The sequence below is a fragment of the Rosa chinensis genome, chromosome 7 (genome assembly GCF_002994745.2).
Source record: "Rosa chinensis cultivar Old Blush chromosome 7, RchiOBHm-V2, whole genome shotgun sequence".
Classification (NCBI taxonomy): Eukaryota; Viridiplantae; Streptophyta; class Magnoliopsida; order Rosales; family Rosaceae; genus Rosa; species Rosa chinensis.
In genome coordinates this window covers 9,756,978-9,773,968 of record NC_037094.1, presented here as the reverse complement: position 1 = coordinate 9,773,968, position 16,991 = coordinate 9,756,978, and the positions used below count along the sequence as shown (strand labels likewise).

General features: G+C 37.4%; 4 protein-coding genes across 5 annotated transcripts; all 4 read left to right on the top strand.

Annotated features, from left to right (window-relative positions):
* Positions 1–159: 159 nt before the first annotated feature.
* Positions 160–804, top strand: LOC112176032 (auxin-binding protein ABP19a). Its single transcript, XM_024313848.2, has one exon. The coding sequence runs from the start codon at positions 160–162 to the stop codon at positions 793–795; it is 636 nt and encodes a 211-aa protein (XP_024169616.1). The 3' UTR covers positions 796–804.
* A 2,492-nt stretch (positions 805–3,296) lies between these two features.
* Positions 3,297–6,649, top strand: LOC112179899 (glyceraldehyde-3-phosphate dehydrogenase, cytosolic; the record flags this gene model as incomplete). Its single annotated transcript, XM_024318386.1, has 11 exons — positions 3,297–3,327; positions 3,395–3,495; positions 3,748–3,833; positions 3,901–4,030; positions 4,350–4,496; positions 4,580–4,640; positions 5,300–5,433; positions 5,887–6,029; positions 6,133–6,216; positions 6,291–6,380; positions 6,495–6,649. Coding segments are annotated over 11 exons (1,059 nt in total), but the record flags the coding sequence as incomplete, so codon positions are not given.
* A 2,822-nt stretch (positions 6,650–9,471) lies between these two features.
* LOC112179997 lies at positions 9,472–12,948 on the top strand. Of its 2 annotated transcripts, none has more exons than XM_024318479.2 (8): positions 9,472–10,185; positions 10,523–10,687; positions 10,866–10,958; positions 11,055–11,156; positions 11,270–11,389; positions 11,794–11,934; positions 12,112–12,435; positions 12,560–12,948. In XM_024318479.2, the coding sequence occupies exons 1-8, from the start codon at positions 9,691–9,693 to the stop codon at positions 12,848–12,850; spliced, it is 1,731 nt and encodes a 576-aa protein (XP_024174247.1). In that variant the 5' UTR covers positions 9,472–9,690; the 3' UTR covers positions 12,851–12,948. The 2 variants fall into 2 exon arrangements, with proteins under 2 accessions (XP_024174247.1, XP_024174246.1); XM_024318478.2 differs by having other exon boundaries at positions 9,474–10,185; positions 10,860–10,958.
* A 970-nt stretch (positions 12,949–13,918) lies between these two features.
* LOC112179999 (lysine histidine transporter 1) lies at positions 13,919–16,558 on the top strand. Its single transcript, XM_024318480.2, has 7 exons — positions 13,919–14,070; positions 14,493–14,873; positions 15,374–15,767; positions 15,856–15,961; positions 16,126–16,217; positions 16,300–16,368; positions 16,460–16,558. The coding sequence occupies exons 1-7, from the start codon at positions 14,018–14,020 to the stop codon at positions 16,556–16,558; spliced, it is 1,194 nt and encodes a 397-aa protein (XP_024174248.2). The 5' UTR covers positions 13,919–14,017.
* Positions 16,559–16,991: the final 433 nt, after the last annotated feature.

Here is a 16,991-nt window from a genome sequence, read left to right as displayed (position 1 = left end):
TGTCTTTGAATCGTGATCCTGCAATTTATGTTGTAGTTAATTCTGTATTTATTCCTTACCTGAAATGGTACTGTACTCTAGCTATAAAATGCCTCCGAAAATGAGGAAAACACACAGCTCGAATTCACCAACTCAACTTGTATACATATATAGAACAATATGATTTCCCCTATCTTCTTCGTATTTTCTCTCATTCTCTCTTCTTCCTATGCTTCTCATGTGCAAGACTTCTGTGTTGCAGACTACACAGCCCCTCAAGGCTTTGCAGGGTACGCTTGCAAAGACCCTGCCAAGGTCACAGTAGACGATTTCGTCTTCTCCGGCCTAAAAGTCCCCAGTGACACCACGAACATTAACAAATCTGGATTCACAGCTGCCGTTGCCCCTGTATTTCCTGCTCTCAACGGCCTAGGCGTTTCGGTGGCCCTAGCAACCCTGGCGGTTGATGGAGTTAGTCCGCTTCACAGCCACCGCGGAGCTACAGAAGTAATAGTCATCTTAGAAGGAAGTGACATAGTCGCCGGGTTCATTGCCTCGAGTAACAAAGTTTATACAAAGACTCTGAACAAGGGTGATGCTATTGTTTTTCCACAAGGGTTATATCACTTCTTTTGGAATAAGGGTAAAACACCTGCCAGTATATTTGTTAGCTTCAGTAGCGAAAACCCCGGCGTTCAGGTTCTGGAGAATGCACTGTTCCAAAGCGATTTCCCTACCGAAATCATAGCCAAGACTACTTTACTTGACGTTGCTCAGATTAAGAAACTTAAGGGTGTTTTTAATGGCACTAATTAGGGTTTCTTGGTGTACTTTAATAGAATAATAGGGACTCTAATTCAGTAATTCCTGAATAATGTCACTTCAATTCTGTTACCAATCAATTAAGTTGCTCATGGTAGAATTGCGATTATTTTCTTCTTATATATTCTTGTTTTTCAACTTATATATGAATTTTTCTCTGTCACAGCTCACAACTTATAGGAAAATAAACTTCAATTATGATCTTATATATGCACACCATGTTAACTGTAAACATAAAAACTTTATCTTAATGATAAATTAAAATAGGTGTCATTCCACATTATCAGAATATCCCTCAAAATTTTAGTGATAAACAGTATTGATAAGGAAAATGCTTTGGATCCCAAAATTCCAAACAAAAAAAACCATCCCAAATGACATGGCATTGACCACATCTGCCCTAATGAATCTCAAAATATTCAAGCTGTCATTTTTTTATATATATTTAGAATATGTATTTAAATTTGTTTATTTATCAAGATATTAAAAAACGGAAGAAGAAAATGCGGTGAAGTTAATCAATCCAACAAGCGCGCAAACTCATCTAAAAAATGCAAAACTCATCCTCCATATATCGCAGCCATCTATAAACAACCATTAAATTCTTTGTTCTATTGTAAAAAAAGAAGAGGAAGAAGAAGAAGAATAAGTAAATTTGTTGTTCTCTCTTTTAATTTCTTGAACCAATCCGGTGGATTCAAATTTCAAAACAAGTTGGTTAAATTATCTTCTGTATTGATTTGTATCTTTCTTAATCTTTTATTAAGAGCTAACTCATAGTTTTTCATCATAATCCCTGGTGATTATGATTTACAAAGCCAATTTATGCCTTGTGGTTGCTATATTCATAATTATCTTCTTTATTTTGGATTTTCATATGCCAATACCTTTTATTTATTCACATCCTAGATGATTTTTCATCCCTTGAGTTTCAAATTTTGGTGCAGCATGAGATGAGGATGATGATGACAGGTGGTACGTATATGAGAATATCCCTGGTATTTGAAAATCAATTTTTGGGATTGCAGGGAAATATTATTTTTCTCATTTAATATAATATCGAGTAATTGCATATATAATGGAAACTATATAAATAAAAATTAATTGACATAATTACATGTTGGAAATAACTATGAATGAGGTGGCAATGCCACATCATTTGGGATTGAAATTTGGTATAATATTTTGGTGTCTCTAGCACCACTAGTTAAACATCTGAATCAATGTTCAATAGAAATTGGGGTGCGGTTATTGCCACCCTATCATTTTCTTTGTTCACTCTACTTGCTCATTACACCCTACATTTTAATTTCAATTATTAAATTTATTTATGTAACCCATTTCTATTTCCAAGAATATCCTTGTATGATATATATATCCAATTAAAAGAGATTTTTTTAATGAAAATCTAGCATTTAATTTATACCAATAAAAAAACTATAATATGTAAGTCTCCTAACAAAATCATAATCTAATTTACTTTTATTTTTTTTAATTTTTTTCGTTTTTTCTCCTAACAAAAAACTATAATATGTTCATCTATTTCAATCTATGTCAAAAGATTAGTTAGTTAACAGCTATGAGCAATGAAGAAGATATTGATATTTTTCTTTCGTGTTTTAGATTTTTACTTTCTGTGTTCACAAAAGGTATTGCAAAGATTTTGATGTAGTTAACACTAATGCTTTTGTGAATTAAATAACGTATTCATGATGAAGAGGTAACAAAAAGAAAAAAAAAATAGTAATAAATGCAAATTTGGGTGGAGAAGATGAATATTAATGTTATCAAATGAGAAATTAAGTAATCTTTCTATTTAATTCATTGGTTATTTATTTATTTTTCCTTACAAATTTGGATTTTAGAAAATTAATGTACTTAGTAGTCATTTTACACTTGGGTAATATAGTTTTTCAATAATTTAAATGTTTGTAAGGTAAACTAAGAAAATAGTAGAGTGACAATAGACGCACCCTAGAAATTGGCACCCTAGTATGAACTCACGATGATCGAACTATCCCTTGATTTATAAATTCATTAATTCCGAAGAAACCATGCCCTAGAAATTGTTGTAACAAGAAGTTTGAAATGTTAATGATACGTAGCTCATATTGGGCCAAATTGTAAAATTCCTATTTGGGCTGTGATCTCAAACCCAAAGGCCAAAAACCAGATCCATTTTCTCACTATGTGACCGAATCTCGCCGTAAAACCACGCAGAGCAGCAAGAAGTGTCTTGGCCCTGCCTGATGTCACAGCCACCGGTTCTTCTGATCTCCATTTCTCCCTCTCTTTTACATATGGAACCCTCAATAATAGCATCTCTGTACTTGCCTACTATACACAGTACACACTCACACTCCAAAGCTTCTTGTCTAATAATCTGTTCAATCTTGTGTATCTTTATGGGTAATGATGAAATTTTAATCATGTTTTTTTTGTCTTTCTGTTTCAATTTCGTTATACATGACTCATTAATATGATCTTAAATTGTATTCACAGGGAAAATCAAACTCGGAATCAATGGTGCTATTTCATTAACTGTTTCTCTTCTTAATCTTATGAATTTTTAAATAATGGACGTATTGTTTAGGATTTGGAAGAATTGGAAGATTGGTCACAAGAGTGGCTTTGCAAAGAGACGATATTGATCTTGTTTGCATTAACGACCCCTACATCACGGCCGACTACATTGTAATTTTCTTTTCGTTTCTATATTTTGGGCGTATTGCAATCTAATACTTCATATGATTTCAATTTTTAGTACTTCGAACTCTTAAACTATTTTAGGGTAGTGAAAATGATAATTGTGGTACCAAATGCGGCTACCAATTTGCCATTATGTTCATTTTTCAATGATCATGAAAATATAGTTTCTTTCTGGTCTGAAGTCGTGAAAATATAGTTGATCGGAAATTTGAGGAGTCGGATTATTGTGTGGACTAGGTCTACATGTTCAAGCACGACACTATTCACGGTGCATGGAAGAATTGTGAGGTGAAACTTAAGAATGCAAACCACGTAACAAGGAAGTCACCATTTCTGCAATCAGGTATGATTACAGTCCCACTATAATGTAATATTCCATGTCCAATAGAGTAAAAAGAATGAAAAGATTGTAACTTTTAGCCGAGAAGACGAAATCCCTTGGTCCGGCCCAGGAGCCGAATATATCGTGGATGCCTCTGGTACTGCCACTGAAATCGAATTTGCTCAGGGCCATTTGAAGGTTGGCTGCTCTCCCTAATAACTTGTCATGTTTTGATGCAATTTGGTTTATGTATCATGGATTTCAGATCAGTGACAAATTTTGTTCTGTTTAGCAGGCAGTTAGTTTAGTGTAATTGCTGAGGCCTTTATGATGAGCCTTCTTTTTCCCTTTTGAAGTTAGAGTTGTATGCTAGAAATTGGTTTGCTAGCTTTGTTATACTTATACCTTTGCTTTCTCAAATACTATGGCTTTGATCTCCTTGTTTTTGGGGGATATTCATGGATTTCGGTCATGAATTGATTGCCTTACCTGAGTTTTATTTTATGTATACTACCAGGGCGGAGCAAAGAAGGTTATTGTCACTTGCCCGTGTGATAGTGCTTCTGCGTTTGTTGTGGGTGTCAATGAGAAGGAATACAAGCCGGAGCTTAATGTTATTTCCGGTGCTAGTTGCACCACCAACTGCCTTGCCCCCCTTGCAAAGGTTCATCTCGAGCTCTCGCTCATTTGATCATAGTAGAATTTGATGCTGTTGCTAATAGTCTAATACTCGTGTGAATTCTGCAGGTCATTCATGATAAATTTGGAATCATCGAGGGTCTGATGAGCACTGTTCACTCAGTTACTGGTAGGGCTCTTTTTTGTTGTTCGTTTTGCTATTCTTTTTTGCCCTGTTTGGTTCGAGGAAATTGAACAATTCAATGTCTCAGGAGAAATGAAAGCAAACCCGCTGGGGACGAATACTTTTTAGTCTTCCACCTTTTCGGGCACCATTTTCCTTGAGCAGCCAATTTTTTTTTTTTTTTGCTTCCAATTACAGGGGCACATTCCTAAATCTCTAACCAGTGAACCAATAGAGGCATTAGTTTAGCCCTTTCGGCCACATTACCCTATGTTCCGTTCGGGATTCAAATTTGCTCACCACCAATACTTTGGTGGTAATACAACCACTCAATACAAAACTACATTCCTAAATCTCTAACCAGTGAACCAATAGAGGCATTAGTTTAGCCCTTTCGGCCACATTACCCTATGTTCCGTTCGGGATTCAAATTTGCTCACCACCAATACTTTGGTGGTAATACAACTACTGAATACAAAATTGCAATGTGTTATAAAACACAATTATAGTTAATCATGATGTTTTATTAAAAAATTATATTTTAAGTATTTAATTAATTTTATATGACGTGACAAGTTTTAATAGAGTAGTGATATCACCACAAAATAAAAGTGGTGAGCAAATTTGAATCACTCAGTTTGCGGTCTTAACTTTTGATGATGCAGCTAGCCAAAGAGGTGTTGATGGAACATGTCCTAATGATTGGAGACCTGGAAAAGCTACACCAACTATCAAAGATTGGAGAATTGGAAGAGCTGCTTATATCAACATCATTCCTACTACTACCGGAGCTGCTAAGGTAATAGAATTGTAGCAAATGTGATGGAACATTTAAACCCTGGCCTCCTTTTAAATTACGCTGAAATCTTAGACCAAGAATCACAAACATCTTTGACCAAGAATCACAAACATCTTTGTGGTTTAATCAAAATGTCATTGCCATCGTCAAAAGAATTCCTAGTAACTTCCCCCGGAGTTCCAAATCCTAAATTCAACCTCGGTAGCTTTCATGCACACTTTTATCCCTGTTTCAACTTATGATTTGTGTTGTATGTATCGTTTCAACCAAAGTTGGGCGGAAATGAGTATTTGGACTAATACCGGTGAAGCATTATGCACTTTACTTTCTGACTGTATGGGTAACATTGTGAATCACCCCCACTACCACAAGTCGATCTTATTCGTAATGTTTGGTTTGTCACCTTAGTTTTGCAATGTCTCAAACTAACCATATGTACTGTGGCTTGTGAAGGCTGTTGGTAAAGCTCTACCTGACCTGGATGGTAAATTGACCAGAATGTCATTCCGTGTTCCTAGTCTTGATGTTTCGGTGGTAGACCTAACAGTGAGGCTAGAAAAGCCGGCTACGTATGAGGAAATAAAAGCTGCCATCAAGTAAGGGCAGAGACGAATACGTTGAAATGTATTTAGTAGTTCTTGATCTAAACTATCAAGCTCTGATTTGGTGGTATAATTCAATTTATAATGGTCTCTATAGGGAAGAGTCTGAGGGAAACTTGAAGGGAATCTTGGGTTACACTGAAGATGATGTGGTCTCTACCGACTTTGAGCATGACAGCAGGTACACAAATGCATATATATGCCTATGATTCTGGTAATTGCGGTTACATCATGTATTGGATCATAATTGTGCAGGTCAAGTATTTTTGATGCAAAGGCCGGAATTGCTTTGAATGATAACTTCCACAAGTTGGTCGCATGGTACGACAACGAGTGGGGATACAGGTGATTTTCGACACCTTGTTTTGAATGTAACCTCCATTTTTGAATTCATGGTGATGAACCATAATCCAAATGTTCTTCTCATGTTGGTTTGTTTTATGATGAACTTACATGCAACACTCGCATCGTTGACTTGATGACCTATATTGCGTCATTTGATTCAGCATAAGGAAGCAATAAAAGTAGTATTGAATCAATGTCGATAGTATATGTGTAGATTTCGTTCATGGTTAACAGATGCAGCAACGGAAATTTTTTTTTATTCTAACATATGAACTAGGGCTGGGCACGGGGCCGGGTTCAACAAAAATTTTACTGGGCCCAGGCCGGGCCCGTTTTTTATGGTTCTGGCCCAAAGCCCGTTTTGGCACTAATAGGGACCGGCCCGTTTCCTTTTGGGCCGGGTTTCCGGGCTTCTGGGCCTAAAAACCTGTTTCTCAGACAACCACAACTCCGTTTGAAGAAGAACACAAGGCTTTTGTAAAACACTAGACAATCACAACTCCGTTCCTCAGACACCTCTAGAGCCACCAGTTTGAAGGCAAAGGCTTTTGAAGCTTCCAAGAAATAAAGAAAGAGAGAGTGTCAGAAAACCACAAATAAGCTATAATTATATAGGAATTAAAATGAATGCTAATGGTATAGATGCAGTTTGATATATAATCATGAATTTCAACTCCAGTATGATAAAGAATGAACCAATGATTCATCAGTCAAAGTGTCAAACAATCATAAATGAACAACAATCAATTTGACTCCCCAGGTCATGATTCATGAATCTAAATCGAAGTTGGAATCTAAAACATGCCCAAGTAGGATCAATGGTTGTTGGGTACTTGCATGATAAACACATACGTCGTACCTGATGCCTCCTAGAAGCAGAGCTCGTCCTCTTCCTCCTTCCAATTCGGTCTCGGCAATCAGAGAGACAGAGCAGTGCAGTCTCAGCGAACCTGGGAGAGAGAGCATCGCAGTCTAGGTGAGCTGGGGAGAGAGAGCAGCGCTGTCTCGGCGAGCCGGGGAAAGAGAGAATCACAGTCTCGGCGGCCGTAGTCAGATATGGCTGAGGCGGCTGAAGACTGAAGAAGTGAAGAGTGACAAGTACAGAGCCAATATGGGGGACCCTTTGGAGCTGCAGAATGAAGACCCTAATTGACTAATCCAGTGAGTTCGACCCCATGATAAGGGTTTTGAGCTTTACCATATGGCCAATGATATATAAACATCTGTCTATTTTTTGTACAACGGGCCTGACGGGCCTTCACATTTCTAAAACTCAAGGCCCGGGCCCGAACCGTTTTTTGCATATCAAGGCCCGGCCCGAACCGTTTTGATGGAAAAAAAAATAGGGCCCGGACCGTACGGGTCGGGCCTTGCCAGGCCGGTCCGGGTTTCCGGGTTTTCGGGCTTAAATGCACAGCCCTAATATGAACTCGATCAAATTTGGTCTGTGCCTGATTAGATGCTTCAGTACTTTGTATTAGAGTAGCTAGATCAGACATTTTCACTATTGGTAAAGTGTTGACATTCAAGCTTTGACAATTTCAGCTTTATCCTATTTAAAATAGGAGTCTCTTATTCGTGGCCTTTCTGTTTACGTTATGGTATACAAGTAGGTTTCCTGGAAAAGGAAAGAAGGCATTTGACCATTTGTGGCCTTTCCTAACAAGTTCAAGCATATGACCCAAAAAAAAAAACAAGTTCAAGCAGATAATTTTTCGTAGAAGATAATGCAAAATTAGTTGGAGATCAAGAAAATTGTTTGGGTAATGCAAGACTTAACATTTGCGATGTGAAATACAGTTGCAACACTCGGCTTGAACCCATATGAGCAATTTGTGCCAATTGCAACCTTTCAGAGATTGCAGGAAATCAATGAACTGGCCCTCACTTTCTCCGTTTCTTATATAATGAAGATTGAGTTTTAAGGATGACATTTGAAATTCAATTTACTGGGGTATTCAATGTAAGATTTGGCTGTTTAAGAGAGAGAAAAAATAAAAAATAAAGGAATAACATAATCAATAGTGATTAAATGAAGGTTTGAATCGATATTGGTTTGAATAACCAAATCAAGAGAAAAACATATCATCCATAATACACTGATAAAGAACCCTAAGACACTTTAAATCTAAAAACAACTATAATGTATCCTTCAATATTTCATACTCACAACTCATCCAAGAACTTATGACGTAAGATATTTTACAAGAGAAGAAAGGAAAGTTAGCTCTTTCGGATTGTTCATTGTTTAACAAGAGAGTTAGGTAAAGAAAATGACTGTTTTTGAAGATGAAAAAGTCCTAGACTGATAGTATCTAAATTTTAAAATTGATTTATAAAAAGAGATCATAAGCTAATAAAACCATACCCTTCTCAAAGCATAAGGTACAATTTCTTTTCAAATAAAGTGATTTCACCAATAGACAAATATTACAACCAATTATAGAACAAATTGTAATCTAGCTTGTTTTTTTGCAAACAACTATGGAGCTATTTATTTAGATATGTACTTCTTTTTTCTTTGATCAAATATAAACTTTCACTAATGACAAATGGTCGATACAACCTTCAAAATTAAAGGTGTTCTCATTAAAAACCTGTGTTGATCGGTGCAAAGAAAAAAAATAGTACCACCCCTATAGCTTCAACTCCTACAATCAACTATCAATATTTCAGAAAGCCATAACTTGCTTAGCCAACTGGTGCCCAACTTTATTGCCATCTTTGACATGACTGAATAAAATGTATATTTTTTTTTGTTCGATAAAAAATCAAATATTTAAATACACAATCAAACCTCTTGATTATCATATATATATTTTTTTTACTATGCAATTTTCAACAGGGCAATTTCCGCTTACATTTGGCATATCCAAATCACTACGAGAAATATACTAAGCAAGTATCTCTAGCCTTTTTCTTGTTGCAATTTTACCTTGATCTCGATCCTCTTCACCAAACTTGACTTAGTTCACGCACCCAAAGTTCCAAAGAGGCAATAAATCCGTGAAAATTGTAGCAAATAATAAATTTCCTTTTTCAAAACACAAAACCGGCCGAAAAATCCACGTGTCATCGCTAAACCGGTAACAGCTCCCGTCCCTCATTCAAATTTCTCCTTAATTTTCGATCTATCCGCCAACACAAAATCTTCCCCTTCTCTCACTCTTCTCTCAGCTACCTCCGGCCGATCGCCGACCACTCAAACCCTAGCCTTTCACCGTCTGTCGGAAAACTTATCTTTCGTCTATCTATAAATTGTTTTACTTTGATTCGTTCCACAAGTTCGTTAGTTTTGAAATTTCGCGAAATGGCGACCTCGGCGTTCAAATCGACGACGAAGCGGACGCCGATTGGGAGCTCTCCGGCTCCGGCGGAGGACTCGTCTTCGGTTAATCGGTCACACCGGCGCTCGCGGAGCCTCAGCTGCTTCTCGCGCCGGCTGCCGGAGCCGCCGGCCGAGGAGTTTGAAGTCAATCCGACTCCCAGGAGGAAGTTTGTGAACACGGTCAGGGGCTCGGGGTTCCCGGAGATTAGTCTTGATGACTTGGCTATTGAGCTGTTTGATTCTGGCTCGGATGAGAGAGGAGGACGCTCGGCGTTGCGGAGTTCCGAAACTACCCCTGCCCAGAGGCGGGGGAGGTCGGTGTCGAGGCACGGCCCGAGGGTGAACGGCGGCGGTGGTGAGACGAGGGGCCGCGCTGGTAATAGCTCAGGTGGAGGGAGGGTAGTTTCAGAAAGTAAGGGAAATTCGAGGCAAAGGCGATCGGTTTCTGTTGCTCGGTATCAGATGAGCGATTCCGAGGTGAGAATAGTGGTGGCTTTCTTCTTTAATTTCATTTTGAATTTTGATTTGTATGATCGCATTAGAAAATAGTTAGTTTACTGTTGCATTATGTGCTTGTTTAGATAACAAATTTGCATTACAATTAGTGCTCAGAGAATCATTTGAAGGAGTATTTGCATGTGTAAAAGAAATAAGTTTTAGCCACATTGTTTAGACTTAATATACGTTGGGACGGAAGACTATGATGTAATCTGTTAATCCTCAATATAGATATTAGATTGTTATCTATATCTGATTAGAGAGATACTCCAACTCATTTATTTGTGGCTGCATGCGTTTATGTTTTAAATGACAGAGTGATCTCGATCATACTCATAATCGTAGCACTGTTAAGTCGAAGAACTTCACTAGCAGTAACAACCAGACGCCCTTGTCCCGTAAGTCATTGGATTCAAATTATAGGCCAGGATTGAGAAGGTCTCTTAGCCAAAAAGATTTGAAGTGCCATGATGGTTACTCTGTAAGTGTTTCTCCATTTATTTGGTCTACGTTTGTTTGATTTTTGCCTACTAATGTTTAGTTAGGGCAGCATTTATCTGCAATTGGTAGAAAAGAAGCACTGAGAGAGACCATATCTAGTGCTTGAGTTGGCTTCAATCCTTAAAATATTTAACTTTCAGTATTTTGTTTAGAGCCAGTCTTCTGTCCTAACTGATGATGAGGGGAAGGATGCTTATATCTATAAAAATGGGGCTGAGAAGACTATACGAGCTGTATATTCAGAGAAGAAGGTATACAGACTTTGTAGAACATTTTATGAAATTAAGACCACCTAGTTAGTTCCTTCATCTCAGTTGCTCATATTTTTTTATCTTGTTAATTTTCAGGCAGAGCACCCTGCTGGTAATGATATGAAAAGTGGACTTTATGAAGTAATGCGAAAAGAACTTAGACATGCTGTGGAAGAGATTAGGACAGAACTTGAACAGGTCTGCTTCCGGTGTTCTTTAGAACCAATACATATGTTCTCTGTCCTGCGCTTGTAGAGTTTTGATGGTCCTTTACTTTGATTTTAAAGCACATTTCCCTTTAACTTATTCAGGAAAAGGGCAAAACAAAATCTACTGTTCTAGCACCTGGTGATTCCGTGCGATCTAACGGATCAGATGTACTTCAGGCTGTTTCTTCATTCAGGAAGAATTATTCTTCCAAATTGGAACAGGTACAAAATTTTGTATTTAGATTCTCAGGTTATGATTTTGTATTGTGTATGTTTTGAACTTGTTCCGAAAACAATGCATCCTGTGAAATGTCTTTCATCTCTAACAATAGTCAATTTATGACTTTTTGAGTGCTTTTCAGCCTGTTACACAATGGCCACCAGTTGGCCTATGTGTAAAGGCAAGTATAGTTGAGTATAGGGTATGGCCTTGATGTCTGGACTCTGGATATTAGGGCAGATTATTTGTCGACTATGCCATAGCGGCCTGTAAGCTGAGAGTGCCGTGTTTACTTTTATATTCTAGTTTGAAATGTTCTGTGCAACTACTTCGCATTCAGATGTGCCATTTTAATGAAGTTTTAGTTACTAATGGATCAATTTTTTTTTTTTTTTGGCATTGACAGTCAGAAAAGCGTAAACAAGATTTATTAGCGGAAATAGTGCTGGAGGAACAACACAGTAGGGAACTGTCAAAGATTGTAAAAGAATTGCTCCCTGAGCCAAAGAAAATTGTCAGTCCAGACAGGCCATCACGAACTAGAAGGGTACACATTCCATCTGATAATCTGCAAAATTTTTCATCTTTGAGTTTGTTTATATTTGTGTGTTGTTATTATTATTATTATTATGTTTTTTTATAAAATTATTATCATTTTATCTATCTGAGGGATTGGTATGAAATTTCTAAGACTGTATATTAACATTTGTATTTCACTTGGCAGAGGAGCAATGACAAAGGTAGGATGTCTAAGCGATTGACTGAGGAAGCAGAAAGATATATTGAGGACTTCATTTCAAATGTTGAAGACACAGATATATCATCACTTGATGGTGAAAGAAGTGATACAAGTTCGAGCTTAGGAGGAATAATGAAGGGCGAAACTTTTCAGAGTCCAGCCATGTCAACTCCTCCTCCTGTTTTCATGGACGGCGTTGTACTGCCTTGGTTGCGGTGGGAGACTAGTAATGATGGTACTCCTATGGGGTGCAGGAATAAGACTGAACCACCAATGACCCCGAAGTCTTTTTCATGGGGTGCTTCTCAGGTAATATTTGGAAGTTATGCGTCCCCATTACAGTTTTTGATTGCCAGTGTGGCATGTCTTGTTTTTCATTCATTGTTATCTCTAGTAATATCGGCCTCAAATTTCTTTGAAATTCAATTTACAGGAAGTGACCAATGCACAAGACCATAGTCAGTCTGCTAGCAGCCGCGGGAGTTGGAGCCCTGGAATAATCGATTCCCTGCCATTTAACGTCATGGAAAATGCATCCAGTAAAATTGGAGAATCTGGTAATTACCAGCGCCAATCACACCCGGGCGGGTCAAATCCTTCACGCTTTGACATGGACAAGTATCTCCAGCTTAAAAACAATGAAGATTTTCTCTTAGAAACACTGAAGCAACAGCGCAGAATTGGTTCTGGGGGCCTGTTGCTTTGTAATAGAATGTTGATTTAGTTATAATTAGTTCTTTTTAAGACTGCAACCATAAACTGCATCGATATCATTGTATAGTTTCTCCATCTATTAAGCTTTGTAGGTAGCCATTGACAATATGTTTCAAGAGTTATGACTTACTAAATTACTAACCAATCCGGCGTCTTTAATTTTCTTTGTTCTTACTTCACGTGACGAGAGAGACAAACACATAGCTGTGATATGCAGTGCTTAAGAACTTTTCCATCGTGCACTTACATACTTGCTTGACAACTGCCAAAGCAAACCTTGTGTGACTAACAAACGACTGAGAATCTTTGTTTCATGACTAGTTGTGGACTTGGTTGGAGTCACACTTTGCAACAAGCACTCGACTCATGCCTATCTCATTCTTCTAAAAAGTTTTATCGCTGCCCCCTCTTCACCATTTCATACGCTTCTCCTTGAGCTAGAGCCTCATAATAAAGATCTTAACCAAAAAAATGTAGTTGTACAGGTTCAAGTGTTTTTACCAAAAGCTATAGCCTATAGGTAAAGATTCAAATAGACTTTGATTTAGGGTTTCCTTTTCAATTGAAATCAGAGACTTCTGAGGGTGGATTGGATTCAGCGGTGATTGAATGAATTTTTTTGCCAAAAAGTGATTGAATGAATTTTGAACCATCTGATTCCTCACTAGAAGAATCTTTATCCTTTTTGGATACAGATTCAAGTAAAGAATTTAAGTTCAAGGATTCAATGAGATAGATACGATCCAAAAAGGGTAAATGAGAACTTTCAAAAGTTTTGAAAAATCAAATGGCTAAAAATAAGTTCTTTCATGCACATATATATAGTGTGAGTCAGTTTCAGTTCACTAAGATTTGATGTACTCAATCTACCCTCAGAAGCCTAACGATTTCAGTTCAACAAGGAAACAAACTCGAAGTCCTGTAGAGAGTCCTACTTAGTATCAAAGTCCTAGTCAAAGTCCTACTTACCTAGCACTTTCTCGGTTCTTATATATGATCAAAGCAAGAAAATTGTTTTGTGTTTGGGCAACACTTATGCTTTTACTGATTGAAGGGAGGGATGGATATTGAAGCAAAAGGTATTGATCAGAAGGAAAAGGATCTGAATGACTGGCTTCCCATCACAAGTTCTAGGACTGCAACCTGGTGGTACTCTGCTTTCCACAATGTCACTGCCATGGTTGGTGCTGGTGTGCTTGGTCTTCCCTTTGCCATGTCTCAACTTGGATGGTAAGGCATGCTTCAATTTCATGTCTTCAGTTTTTGGTTGTAGGACTAGCGTTTCGAGTTTTTTAGGGTCGAAAGGTTGGCTTGTTTTTGTGATTTTTGACATGAACTTGATACTTGGGATTTAAGATTTAGTATGTCCTTTGACAGAAATCCGTTCTTGGATTAATGATTATGTGAAAAAGATAATCGAACCAAAATCAACATAGGTTTATGCATAAATCCAATACTTGGGGTTTAAGTTTAGCGTGTGGTGATACAAAGTAGGACCTGTTTGGGTTATGGTGAAAGGGGTTTAGGGTTTAAGATTCAGTGAGCTATGTAATTTGTTCATGTTCATCAATATGCCATGTTATTTTGTTGCACCATTAACATGCTGATAGCATATTATGGAGCCATTAACCGAATTGGATTTAGTGCTTTAGGGGACCTGGAGTCACTGTGATGGTTCTTTCATGGATTATCACCCTATACACCTTATGGCAGATGGTAGAGATGCATGAGTCTGTGCCGGGGAAGAGGTTTGACAGGTATCATGAGTTGGGTCAACATGCCTTCGGAGAAAAGCTAGGGCTTTGGATTGTGGTACCCCAACAACTAATGGTGCAATTTGGTGTCTGCATCGTCTATATGATTACAGGTGGTAAATCACTGCAGAAGATCCATGATACTGTGGCCCCTGGAAAACCAATCAAAACCACCTACTTCATCATGATCTTTGCCGCTGTCCACTTTTTTATCTCTCACCTCCCTAGCTTCAATTCCATTGCTGGTATTTCTCTTGCTGCAGCTGTCATGTCCTTGAGGTACATATATTTTCCTTTTCCTCCAGTCTAATTTGTTAGAAGTGTGTACAGTCAAATTCCCATTCATCTTCCTAGAACAGATGAGACGCATATTATATACGTTTGTATCTTCCTATAATTGATAGGTATTGAATTCTAAGGGGAATTAACCATTAGCTTCTTCACCAAGAAGTACGAGTGCTTCAGTAAATCTAAAGGCACTTTTATCTATTCTAGCCAACCTATGGAATGCTAAGTACTCAGGTTACTTTGTCAAGCAAACCCTTTGATTAAAAACTGAACTTCTTGTTGCAAAATCACCACGAAGTGCTTCTACAAAGGCCTTTAGTTAATCTCTAGAATTGCTTTTGGCATCTCCTATATAAGTCTATGACTCATAAAGCAGAGTTTTCTCCATTTGGGATGTAGTATCAGATTAAGTCCATATCAGTTCCATTTTTTAATTTGCTGAAGTTAGTTTAATGTCTCATTAATTGTGAATTTGTCCCATTGTTCCACAGCTACTCTACAGTTGCTTGGGGAGCTTCACTTCACAAAGGGGTTCAACCAGAAGTACAGTATGGCCCCAGGGCTTCAACCACCACAGGAAATGTGTTCAATTTCTTTAGTGCTTTGGGAGATATAGCTTTTGCTTTTGCCGGTCACAATGTGGTTTTGGAGATTCAAGCAACCATTCCTTCTACACCTGACAAGCCCTCCAAAAAACCAATGTGGAAGGGTGTGATGCTTGCATATGTTGTGGTGGCTTTGTGCTATTTCCCAGTTGCTCTTATAGGTTATTGGGTATTCGGCAACAGTGTTCAGGATAACATCCTCATATCATTGGAGAAACCAAAGTGGCTAATTGTTATTGCTAATGCCTTTGTTGTTATTCATGTGATTGGAAGTTATCAGGTGCGTCCTAGCTACTTCAATATCTACTTTACTGCATAAACAGTTGTTTATATATGTATTCATGCTGTTCATCTTCTTGCTTATGTAGGTCTTTGCAATGCCGGTGTTTGACACAATTGAAGCAGCTCTAGTGAGACAGATGAATTTCAAACCATCTTATTCTCTTCGCTTTATATCACGAAATCTATTTGTTGGTAATTATCATTTTCTTTCCCATTTCTCTACTCACTTGGTAGATCTTAACGTGAGTTAACTTCACACATCATACATGAGTCTTGAGATATGATTAATAATGTGGTTTAGAAATATGGTACATATGATCGATTTCACTCAATATTAATGTGTTCTGTGAATGCAGCAATGACCTTGTTCATCGGAGTCACGTTCCCTTTCTTTGGCGGGCTTCTCAGTTTCTTTGGAGGATTTGCTTTTGCTCCCACAACATATTTTGTAAGTAACTTATATAATGACATTGCATCAAATGGATTTTTCATTCCCTTTTAGTACGTAATTACCTGAAAATTTCTTGTAGCTTCCTTGCATCATGTGGCTCGTCATCTACAAACCTAAGAAATTCAGCTTATCCTGGTTTGCAAATTGGGTAAGATAGCAAGAACTTAAAGTACTTTGTTCTTGTATGTATTATTTTTCTTTCCAAATACTAATTTCATTCTGGTTTTCTTCTATTACAGTTTTGCATTATAGCTGGAGTGTTATTGCTGATTTTTGCTCCTATTGGTGCCTTGAGGAACATCATACTTCAAGCCAAGGATTACAAATTCTACTCTTAGAGTCTTGACATTTAAAATTGGAGAATCAATCGAGTTTGAATTTAATCCAATTAACTATCTGTAATTAGCCCTTATCTTAATAATAGGGCCTACTTACTCCGCTGTTCATTTCTTGTTAGGTGGATATGTAGTATATATATGACCTCTCTTACTGTTGATGGCGAAAATTTCAAGTGCTTTAATACTCTATTAGTTTAGCTTTGATCGTCTGAAAAAACTCTAAATCCTAAAATCCACTAATTTATATTTTTTAGTGCAATTCAAATTCTCAAGTGTATTAGTTGAATGTGTCATTAATAAGTCACCTATTTTAGTATAATTTCAATTCTTAAGTGCATTGGTTGAATGTTTTATTAATTTATAAATGATGATCATATATATCCACAGTTGTTAAGCCTAATACATTATTAGAAATATCGAAGCATCCGTCTCA

Bases quoted from the DNA above. Each gene is read 5' to 3' on its own strand.
- LOC112176032 (XM_024313848.2), top strand. From the start codon at position 160: ATGATTTCCCCTATCTTCTTCGTATTTTCTCTCATTCTCTCTTCTTCC.
- LOC112179997 (XM_024318478.2), top strand. From the start codon at position 9,691: ATGGCGACCTCGGCGTTCAAATCGACGACGAAGCGGACGCCGATTGGG. The intron at 10,186-10,522 runs GTGAGAATAGTG...TTTAAATGACAG, and splicing joins ATCAGATGAGCGATTCCGAG to AGTGATCTCGATCATACTCA. The intron at 11,157-11,269 runs GTCTGCTTCCGG...TAACTTATTCAG, and splicing joins TTAGGACAGAACTTGAACAG to GAAAAGGGCAAAACAAAATC.
- LOC112179999 (XM_024318480.2), top strand. From the start codon at position 14,018: ATGGTTGGTGCTGGTGTGCTTGGTCTTCCCTTTGCCATGTCTCAACTT. The intron at 14,874-15,373 runs GTACATATATTT...ATTGTTCCACAG, and splicing joins GCAGCTGTCATGTCCTTGAG to CTACTCTACAGTTGCTTGGG. The intron at 15,768-15,855 runs GTGCGTCCTAGC...TTGCTTATGTAG, and splicing joins ATGTGATTGGAAGTTATCAG to GTCTTTGCAATGCCGGTGTT.